This window comes from Oncorhynchus keta, chromosome 2 (assembly GCF_023373465.1).
Source record: "Oncorhynchus keta strain PuntledgeMale-10-30-2019 chromosome 2, Oket_V2, whole genome shotgun sequence".
Taxonomy (NCBI): domain Eukaryota; kingdom Metazoa; phylum Chordata; class Actinopteri; order Salmoniformes; family Salmonidae; genus Oncorhynchus; species Oncorhynchus keta.
In genome coordinates, this window is record NC_068422.1 from 77433600 (window position 1) to 77445374 (window position 11775).

General features: G+C 42.5%; 2 protein-coding genes across 2 annotated transcripts; both read left to right on the forward strand.

Moving 5' to 3' along the window:
* Positions 1-518: 518 nt before the first annotated feature.
* LOC118362623 (complexin-3-like) lies at positions 519-7678 on the forward strand. The gene is made up of 3 exons (XM_052484287.1): positions 519-1081; positions 5107-5194; positions 5468-7678. The coding sequence occupies exons 1-3, from the start codon at positions 924-926 to the stop codon at positions 5690-5692; spliced, it is 471 nt and encodes a 156-aa protein (XP_052340247.1). The 5' UTR covers positions 519-923; the 3' UTR covers positions 5693-7678.
* A 1065-nt stretch (positions 7679-8743) lies between these two features.
* Positions 8744-11775, forward strand: LOC118360616 (growth arrest-specific protein 1-like). The gene has a single exon (XM_035739871.2). It carries the CDS (start codon positions 9586-9588, stop codon positions 10333-10335), a length of 750 nt encoding a protein of 249 aa, XP_035595764.2. The 5' UTR covers positions 8744-9585; the 3' UTR covers positions 10336-11775.

The following is an 11775-nucleotide window of genomic DNA, read 5'->3' on the forward strand; positions in this document are numbered from 1 at the left end:
ACCTGCAGGTGCCTTAGTGGAAGAGTGGGGTAACATCTCACAGCAAGAACTGGCAAACATGGTGTAGTCCATGAGGAGGAGATGCACTGCAATACTTAATGCAGCTGGTGGCCACACCAGATACTGACTGTTACTTTTGATTTTGAACCCCCCCTTTGTTCAGGGACACATTATTCAATTTCTGTTAGTCACATGTCTGTGGAACTTGTTCAGTTTATGTCTCAATTGTTGAATCTTCTTATGTTCATACAAATATGTACACATGTTAAGTTTGCTGAAAATAAACACAGTTTTGCTGAGTTTATGACAAAAGTGCATTCGGAAACACTTGGATTTTCACAACAACAAAAAAGCGCACAAAATGACCCCAAAGACGCACTGGCATCAAAACCATACAAAACAACTAGTAGACACCGTAGTTGACTCGTCACGTGTGTCTGTCTCTGCCGGAGTCCGTTGTGAACGTGAGGAGTGCCTGTCATACTCAATAGTGAGTTATAATAAGAAGGCGAATCACCGGAACCCACGTGTGGTGCTAGGTTGCATCATGAAAGCGCATTCGTAATCCAGCGATCCGTGGGATTGGGCAAAGGGAGTGGAGGTTGGGTTAGGAAAAAAACACGATTGGTAGAGTTGAAAGTAAAACTTGTTGGCTCAGATATTTGTGCAGCCACGTCCTCTCTCGCTAACCTCACCACGGAGGTCAATTGGCACTTGTGCTGAAACGCGTCTATTCTCAATCGCTCACTGCGGTGCACGACGGAGTGTCGAGAGTAAAACATTTGGATGACTGTATTTGCTTTTTCCATATATTTTTGAGACACTTCGGTGGATATCCATTGATTTACTCAGCTTTCATCAAGAGCGCATCAAAGGTCCACGTTCTGACTCGGTCGGTTAACTGACTCTTAAGAGGGAGAAATATGGCTTTTATGGTGAAACAAATGGTGGGAGGGCATGTGAAGAACCTGACCGGGGGTTTGACTGAGGAAAAGCCCGAAGGAGAGAAATCGGAAGCCGCAGCGGCAGGAATGACCCAGGAGGAATTTGAACAATATCAACAACAGTTAGAGGAGGAAAAGTAAGAACAAACCCAAGTTTATCGATCCATTTGAATAGCCTATATATTTTGAAAGGGTTGCGTACTATAAAGCAGTGTTTATTCTGTGTAATGTCCAATGTAATGACGCTGCCGAGCGCGTTCCTTTACAAGACCCAGTCCAGTGCGCCATGCACTATTTTACGCATCAGTGGGATCCACGGCGTGCTCTCGAGCCCACCATACAGCTGCTACACTCGATACATTAGTTTTCTTTCAGGTTTCAATAATTAGACTATATAGGACGGTTTTCCATTGGAATTCTTGCAATAGCCTAATCCAGAAACAAAAATGTGTCAGTAATCACAGTGAGTTTAATGCCCAATTATACTGTAAAACGGGTCGTTTCCCAATAGGCATATACTAATGCTTCAGGTTGATACGTGTCCTTAGATTCATTCTAGAACATACATTCAGTTACTTTTATGTCCAAATTATCTCAAAATGTATTGAATATCATCCTCAATGAGCTCTCCAAATAGTGTTCCACATTTCTTGCATGTCCCTGTGATTTCGGCCTCCATCTTCATTTTGTTCACAAAGAGTAGACACCTCAACAGAATAAATGAGTCAGATGTGAGTATCTCTGATCGTGAAATTTATTTTTATCTGGGTATAACAAAGAAACCCATAGCCATAGACTGTCCTCTGTCCATATCATACAATATCTGGTCATTTAATTGACTTTACTCCAAACTCCCCTATGTGAGAGGAGAAGATGTCCTCAAGGTTTGAAACAGATGACTACAAAAGCTCATAGATCTGGAAAAAAATAATAATAATAATAAAAAAAAAGTGTCTGATCATGTGCAGTGCCTCCACACACACCTGCATCTATATGAAAAGTATACTTCATTAAAAATAAATGTGTTTTACTACAGAGCACTACCCTGGCTTACGGTCACATGGCTCCAGGCTCCAGGAAAAACAGCCTGTTTACTGTTGACATGTCAGACATGGTGGAGCATCCACTGACTCCCCTCAATCCACAGCCCACTTTGACCTCAATCCCATACCATCATACATTACACTGGGTTTCAGGGGAGGTGAGCTATTATAATGTGGCTACCGCCATACACTAGATCATAGCACAAAGTCTGGTGTCAGTGCTCTGTATAATCCAAGGAGAATAGGGTTGTTGGAATGAGGTTGTTTGCAGTGGCATGTCATATATAATCATGTTATCAGGCACAGGAGTCACAATGACATCCCCTGGTTATATGATGCCCTTGAGAGGAGAACACACAAGACTCGTCATCTCAGTGCCATCAGGTGCTCTACCATTGGCTCTCACAAAGCGCTGGTTTATGTGCTGCTGTGTGGTGGTTTACATGCTCATGTTCATTCATAGTGGGCAATATAACAGTAATGCCACTGTGAATATACACTAAGTGAACAGAACATTAAGAACACCTGTTCTTTCCATGACATAGACTGAAAGCTATGATCCCTTATTGATGTGACTTGTTAAATCTACTTCAATCAGTGTAGATGAAGGGGAGGAGACAGGTTAAAGAAGGATGTTTAAGTATTGAGACAACTGAGATATGGACTGTGTATGTGTGCCATTCAGAGGGTGAAAGGGAATAACAAAATATTTAAGTGCCTTTGAACGGGGTATGGTAGTAGGTGCCAGGCGCACCAGTTTGTGTCAACTGCAACGCTGCTGGGTTTTTCACATTCAACAGTTTCCCGTGTGTATCAACAATGGTCCACCACCAAAAGGACACCCAGCCAACTGTGGGAAGCATCCCTGTGGAACGCTTTCGATACCTTGTAGAGTCCATGCCCCGACACATTGAGGCTGTTCTGAGGGCAAAAGAGGGTGCAACTCAATATTAGGAAGGTGTTCTTGATGTTTTGTACACTCAGTTTATATCCCCTCAGGGCTAGCCCTAGCCTTTTGGGGGACCAAGGCGAGATTTGGTTGGGGGGGGGGCATGAATTTTGCCATGAATTGTCCCCCCATTTTCCATTAATTATTTATATGATATCTGAATGAGAGTGTCTAACAAAATTAATTGGGGCCTCCTGGAGGTCAGGCCCTTCGTGCCAGGTTGGTAATTCGGCCATGATTACTACAAGTTTAGATAGCTAGGTTGACTAATTTACCAATCAAAAACATATTAGCTGACATGGGCTAATTGAGTGACTGTCAGTGACTGACATAACAAGAGGTGACCACCTATGTTGCTTATGCCCAGGGCTGGCCCTGTATCCCCTGAATGATAGGGATATGGCCTTGTCATTGGCTATCCACATGTATTATGCCATTGTTTACAGTATTGTATGTATGCATTATGATGTCATGCTGTAATTCAGACCACACTGTTGGCATCATCACATAGTTCACATGACATCACCTTGGTTCATGGAGTCTACTTCGGAATGTTTGGTGCGAGGTGTAGGTCTAGTCTTGTCTTTTGAAAGAGTTAAATCCTATTCAGGTGTTTATATCACATTTTCAGTGATTGTTTTAATCTGATTATTGGAAAATTAGGGACCAAGATTATTTGAGTAATACTAAGAGGGCTACCATGGATAACACAAACTGTCTCTTGTCTGCCCTCTGCTGGAGTTACCAAATGGGTAGTATTGCAGTATTGCTGTACGTGGTGGTGAAGTATAAATATCTGATTTACTTCAACATAAGACTTGCAGTATGATGATATTTGTATGGTGGTGTAGGGCAGAGGACATGGTGATGGGGTGTTGTGGTGTCTGGGTGTGCTGTAGAGTGAGGTGATCCAAGGTTGTGTATATTCACTGGTTTGGCAGCTATAAAATGAGGTGTGCTAGTCAGTCAGTGTTCTGGAGTGGAGTAATCCTAGGTTCTGAGTTCAGAGGGTTTAGAGTTCTGGAGAGTGGTGTCGTCCTAGGCTCTGGGTTGGCAGGGTGTAGAGTGGTGTCGTCCTAGGCTCTGGGTTGGGAGGGTGTATAGTTCTGTAGAGTGGTGTTGTCCTAGGTTCTGGGTTGGGAGGGTGTAGAGTTCTGTAGAGTGGTGTCGTTCTACGCTCTGTGTTGGAAGGATGTAGAGTTCTGTAGAGTGGTGTTGTCCTAGACTCTGAGTTGAGAGGGTGTAGAGTTCTGTAGAGGGGTGTGATCCTAGGTTTCTGTGGGTTCACTAAGTTGTAGAAGTAGATGAGTGCTAGTCAGTCAGTGAGTCAATGCCGCTCTATATCCCAGAAGTCTGAATATAATTCCCCAGTAGAGCAGTGGACCGGCAGTAGACTGCATCTGGGTCTCACTGCAAGAGCACAGCCTCTCTCTCTGTCGTTCTCCCTCTCTCTGCCTCCCTCCCTCCTTCTCTACCCCCAGGTGTTACTGCTGCTTGTCCACCTTCTGATGGCCTAGACTCTTGAGTCAGAGTGCAGCTCAGCAGAGGGCTCCCTGTGTTCTTTTGTTTTAGCCCTCACTATGAGATCCACAGTGGTATAAAAATTGAATATTGTCACATACACCAGATAGAAGCAGTGAAATGTGTTGTTTACAGGGTCGCCATAGTACTATGGCGTCCTGGAGCAAATTAGGGTTAAGTGCTTTGCTCAAGGGCACATCGGCAGATTTTTCACCTTATCGGCTCAGGTATTCGAAGCAGCGACCTTTTCATTACTGGCCCAACACTCTAACTGCGATGGCTGAGGTATGTGGTTAATAGTAACCAATGAATTTGTGCATTTGTGATACATCGCATTACAAACAAATCTAACAACGTTCCATACTAAATACCATGACTTGTTTATATTACAAAAAGCCTTATGGATGAATTAAATTATCATTATAGCATCTGTCCTCACATCGCCACTAATGCCGTTAAATCCTTAATCCTTCAGTCGAATTATGGAGGTGGAATGAAGGAGGCATTTGTTATGAAGCATCAACTTGAGTAAGGACTCGAGATTATACCACCTTTGCAGACGTTGTGTGTGTGTATGTGTGTTTGTGTGATAACATGCAGCGACACTATTTCATCCGCTGTTAACCATTTTCTCTCTGGTTTTCCCCAGGCAGGAACGAGATTCTAGTTTTGCCCAGAAGAAAGCTGAGCGGGCAACAGTTAGAAGTCACTTCCGGGACAAATACAGACTGCCAAAGGTACAACCATTACTGATTCTGCATATTTAATTCAAGCATTTTCTTACTACATGTTATTGCAGTTATTACAGGGTCAGATCTAGGTTGTGTCCTTGAAGCAAAAACACCATCCAAATGTGCTCTGTTTGTACTCTCTTTATTTTCTCCCTATGTCTCAATCATCTAATTCCTCTCCCTTTCCTTTGCCCTCGCTCCCTACACCCTCTCCCACTTGTGTGTGTGTGTGTGTGTGTGTGTGTGTGTGTGTGTGTGTCTCCACTGTGTGCGACCCAGAATGAGCTGGATGACACTCAGATCCAGCAGGCGGGGGATGACGTGGAGCTGCCCACAGAGCTAGCCAAGATGATCGCTGATGACAACAAGGAGGAGGCGTCCAAGACGTCTGTCCTGGGCCAGCTGACCAACATCCAGAATGTGGACATGGACCAGCTGAAGGACAAGGCCCAGGCCACGCTGGAAGACCTCAAACAGTCTGCTGAGAAGTGTAATCTCATGTGATCTGGCTGGCTGACTGAATTCCTGCTCTCTCTCTCTCCCTCCCTTACTCTCTTTATCTGTACAACAAAGGATCTATGTAAGATATCATGTGATCTATGATCATGTACAAACGTTGATAGTCATGTTGCTTTGAATACACACACATACAGTCAACACTGCCTCACACACACAAACATACTGCAGCAGCTTCTGGCCAAGGAATCGGAGTAAACACTGTCTAAGCTGTGGGGGAATCAGAGTAAACACTGTCTAAGCTGTGGGGGAATCAGAGTAAACACTGTCTAAGCTGTGGGGGAAACAGAGTAAACACTGTCCACGCTGTGGGGGAAACAGAGTAAACAAAGTCTAAACTGTGGGGGAATCATTGTAAACACTGTCTAAGCTGTGGGGGAATCAGAGTAAACACTGTCTACGCTGTGGGGGAAACAGAGTAAACACTGTCTAAGCTGTGGGGGAATCAGAGTAAACACTGTCTAAGCTGTGGGGGAATCAGAGTAAACACTGTCTAAGCTGTGGGGGAAACAGAGTAAACACTGTCCACGCTGTGGGGGAAACAGAGTAAACAAAGTCTAAACTGTGGGGGAATCATTGTAAACACTGTCTAAGCTGTGGGGGAATCAGAGTAAACACTGTCTACGCTGTGGGGGAAACAGAGTAAACACTGTCTAAACTGTGGGGAATCAGAGTAAACACTGTCTAAGCTGTGGGGGAATCAGAGTAAACACTGTCTAAGCTGTGGGGGAAACAGAGTAAACACTGTCCACGCTGTGGGGGAAACAGAGTAAACAAAGTCTAAACTGTGGGGGAATCATTGTAAACACTGTCTAAGCTGTGGGGGAATCAGAGTAAACACTGTCTACGCTGTGGGGGAAACAGAGTAAACACTGTCTAAACTGTGGGGGAATCATTGTAAACACTGTCTTAAACTGTGGAGGAATCAGAGTAATAGTCTTATGCCAAAGACCCTTCGCAGAAAACCATTTAGACAATGGCACAAAGTATATCAACTAGTCATATTAAGTGTGAGACGAAATCACACTTTCTTGTCTTGGGACCACATTCAGTATATTACAAACCAAGTGTCTGTTATATCTATTGCAAGTGTAAGTGTATTTGCAGTTAGCCTGTTCTGTAGTCCATCTAGTCTATGGTCATTAACTAGTTGGGGCCTTGTTAAGAGACAGCTCGTCCTATGTAATGCCAACCCATCTAACCTTTCAAATCTGGCCTTTAACCTGTCCTCATTTTGACCCCTGACCTCTCCATCTCAGTGCTGTTTTGTGCCGGTGGTTTGGTGTCGTTTAGCTGCTATGATATGTCAAGTGCTGTCTTCGAAAATGTCATCTTTTGGATGAGTGCTGGTCATAGTGTTTAATAAGTACACAATACTATGAACATAAATTAACATAGAGTACTTGTTATTTGTCTGAATTGTTGTTGTATCACTAAGTAAAGATGCAGGTGAGAGCGGGAGAGGGGTTTGTCAACCTTATTTAGTAATATACAATATATATTTATTTAATACAGTGGTTCATGTCTTGTAATAGTTGAACAGTCCTTTCGTGACATTACAGTAATAGCATTAAGAAGAAAGGATGGTGAACATGCCTTAGTCGCTTGTTTTATGTGATAGCTACTTTGTGCTTTCTTGTCAGTTCCATGAAGCAAAACAAACAAGTGTGAATATAATGAATCCTTCCTCAAGTCTTACAGAGCCTGATCACCTATACATATCTCTCTGTATTGACGTATGACCTGCAGTGGTACTTTAAAGCCAACAACAAGAGCTTCTTTCATTTCCAGTCACCCTATGGGGTGATTCAGGTTGATCTCATGATGATATTTCAGGAAGAGACGTGTTGTTCATGATGTTTCTGTTTCCTGTCCATTCTTTGCTTCTTTTACATCATCTTTGTTGTTCAGTGCTGTATGAAACGTATTGATTTTTGACTGACCGTTGAAACCATAATAAACAGATTTTTATGATGTATGCTTCATGTTTCTCCATTTGTTATCCAGCCAGTCTGACCATCTGGTCAGAAACTCAAGGACGGAAGATTTCTAACATATAATTTACAGTAGCCATCGTTTGAGGCTATAAAACCAAAACCTAATGTCCTGAACACTAGGTGGAGACAAAAATACAACCTCATAGGAATGTTTGTTGATTCATGTTGAATTAATGACAAAACAGAATTGAATCCAAAATCCATATTAGCCCCATATCAGATCAAGGTTTATTATCATGAAATTATTATTATTACAATACTGATAGGCCTAATGATTATGTCACAGTTTTTATAACCATTGTTATAACCACGTTCTTAAGTTAACCTTTATAATGATGTTATTATTTTTTATTATAACCATTATTACTGGCAACTTTACCTTCCAGTGAAGTCTGATAATAAGCTCAGCCATCTGGCAGAATCAAAGGCTCTTTGCAAAAGTGTACAGTGTTTTTCAGAGAGAAGCCAGCCAGCAACTGCTTTGTGACATTTCTAGACAGCCCGGGTGTCGCTACGGGTTTTTCCAATCGCTTTTTTCAAAACACGTTAGTTAGCATTTGAATAGCAGAGAAGCCTGAGCTATTGGTAGTTTTCAAGTGCGGTGTGAAAGGAGAGAGGTGTAAAATATATTGATGCTGAAACCCACCTCTATTGATAGGCGCAGGGCGTGAACAATCTTCAGCCTAGAAAGACACTGTGCCACTGCATGGCCAATCTGACACAATTGGGGTGAAACGGGCCAGAAAATACTATTCTCTTCCATTCTGTTCTATCAATCAGGGCTTAAAAACTCACTAGAAAGAAGAGCGAGAGGGAGAGTGAACAGGGCGAAAATTAGTAGAACTTTAAGTGAAACCCTCACTGTGCGACGGTTTTCATAGAGGTTTCCCTCCTCGAGTTATCGTTAAAAAGGAACAGATTTGTTATTTCTGCACTTAAAAGTGGAGCAGTGGGTGCAGATGTGAGCTTCTAGCAATGGAATGCTTTCTGTCGACTGCTAGGGGGCTTGTGTTCCCCCACACTCACTACCTCCCCAAACGTTGACGTGTTTTGTAAAGGGGACCACACAGGTCGTGAGTTTCATCAAATTTATAAACATTTTATTTATCCTGTATGACGAGCAGATTGCCAAAAACTACGTTGCTATAGAAATGAGTCCCACGAACTCCCCAATGACGACCAATCGTTGACCAGGATTGTAAATGGGAGAGGGGGAAGGAAAACTATCCTTTCTTTTTCTGGAAAAGGAGGGGTGTTGCGGGGAAAAGATTAACGAAGCGTGAAGCGTAACTGCAAGAGGGGGACAAAGACACATAGCGGGAGAAAATGCGACAGTGAGAAGAGGCAGTCCTAATGAATTCAACCAACATAGTATGGAATACAGAACACGGAAAATATGAACGTTTTTTAAAGCCAAGAAAGTTGGACGTATTTTGAAAACAGGAGTTAAAAGAGTTATGCTTTCAAACTAGGGCATGAAATGTGGATAGTAGGTGTCCGAACTTTGGACAGCGCATATGGTCACTTTTTGTTCCTTTTTTACTGACACGACTGTGACAGTTTTGCGGAGGATATTGTTGCTTTGTGGGGTAGCTGAATCAATGCAAAGGATTTCAACATTTTTACTCATCCGTTCCAGACTGGATTCATTCACACTCATAAAACAGACTGTTATTCCACAACTGTCAAGCGTGTATTGGAGAGACAGAGGGACATCTTTAGGTTTGTAGCTAGGCCTACTAAACACATTTATGTTTGGACCATAAACGCCTCATACTAAATGGGTTTATTAGTTACATTACGTTTTAAATTCATCAAAGACTTGGCTGTCCCGCACTAACTGGAGGAAAATGTGCGCATCGTCGAACTAGAGCTCTCTCCAGCATGAACAGTTGGTGCAGCGCTCTGGCGCTCTTCTCATCGGTGCTGTTGGCGCTAGATGCCCAGTTAATATGTTGGCAAGCCCTGCTCCGATGCCATGAGGAGGCAGACTGTGAGCTTGCATACAGCCAGTATCTAGCCGCCTGTGAAGGAAACATCAGAGGCACCAGGAGGCAATGCCCCAGCCACTGTATCAACGCGTTGATAAGACTGAATCACACCCGCAATGGCCCTTATCTCGAGAGGTGTGACTGTGGTCAGGACATGGAGTGTAGGGATGCAAAGCGGGCGATTGAGCCATGCCTCCCCCGGAGGTATCCTGGAGACGCGGGGGGGATAGGATGCACAGAGGCCCGTCAACGCTGTGAGGAGGACACCGGCTGCCACTCCTCCCTGACAGCCTACTTGTCTTACTGTGGGCAACTCTTCAATGGCAGGAAATGCTCGTCCAGGTGCAAGTCCACAATACAACAGATGCTATTCATCCCAAATGGCATGCTACTAAACCAGTGTGTGTGCGACGGGGTGGAAAGGCCGTTCTGTGAGGTAGTCAAGGAGAACATGAGCAAACTTTGCCAGATTGGAGACCACAGTGTTATTTCAGACCAGGCAGATATGGACGATATGTATGAGGATGAAGACTATGAATCAAAAACAGAGGAGATATGTCCTCCTGACTCAAAATCTAGTTCCCCGCAGCTGTCGAGCTATATGGCCTTATTATGCATCACTCTTGCACGGATATTCTATTGAGAAATGAATGTGGTCTTTTGAAAGTGACCTGTTGTGGTGACAGGGATGGGTCCAATCTAATGAGCACGTGGGTTTGGTGTAGTGGAATACTATGTGCTCCTAGTACTCTCCTATGGGCCTAATGGATTTTTCATATTTTGATGTTATGCCTTAATCTGGGACACAATGATGGACAGGACATTCAGACCACCAATTCAATAGGCCTAGCAAACTAGGCCTAGGCTACCTATCCTAGGTCGAAACTGTTCTGTAGTGTAAAGATCCATAAAGTGATTGTTTAAGGAGAAATTAACCAAACTTGACTTCATTGTAACAATACTCCTCATTGGGCATTGCATCCATTACTTCTGGGCTACCTTTTAAACTCTTGTGCCTATTTGTTTAGTTTCGTTTCAATGGTCCTTGGAGTGTGGCTTTATTAAGACTTAAGATAAACATGGGACCAGTCCAGTTTCTGTTTGCTTTCCTCTCTATTTTAGGGGCCTCTGCATTGTTGCAGCCATCACACTTCAAATATTTGTGGGGAACTGCCAGTGAACAGACAAGGGTTTAGAATCAAGTAGGCCTAGTTAAATTAACTGAAGTGCCTCTCCAGCAGCCCCCTACCCCCATGACACATCCCCCACTCTTGATAGTTTTATTTAAAATGTCCCCCCACTCTCCCCCTTTAGGGACCCCCTTTCTTTATTGAAAGCAAGAAGTCACCCTTCTCCTTATAGACTGGCCTCTACAAGATGAATGTGGGCTTATGATAGACTTATATGGACAAAAGAAGAGGCACTAGTGTTTTTTCTCAGAAAAAAAAATTAAATACCAGTTTATTACTATGAACAGCAGTACATAAGCTACTTGTTAATTGGCCTAGTTTAATTTATTATTAATTTCATATAAAGTGTAATGGGTTCCTTTCCAGGACAGAAACATGCTTGACAGTTAGCCTATATATTTAGTAAGAAGGGAAAAAGCTAAGAAGTTATTGTATTATTTTTTTAATGAAGCTAATCCTTCCCGTGTCTTGTCATTATCTTTACAAGATGTCACTTGAAGTTTTTCTAGACTAATCTTTGTTTTTGTCATGATCGTCAATGTCATTTATTTTTTATTTCACCTTGTTGGGTAGATGCTGGTCCATAGGGAAATGTAACTGTCATGTTGATGTTAAATTATATATATATATATAAAAAATAAGGAATCTATCTTTTACATTTATATGTCATATATTAATGCTGTAAATTAGTGTCCAATTTGTCCATTGTGACTTTGCAGTCAATACACCACCTCATGAATAATATGGCAGTAGTTTACATGTACAAAAACAATGTTTTTGAAACAATTCTGCAGGTAGATTTGTCATCTCAACCAGTGTGGAAAGAAATAATGTATACTTGTTATATATGGAAAATAATTTATGTAATAAAATGATTAAGTGTGAGTCAAAAA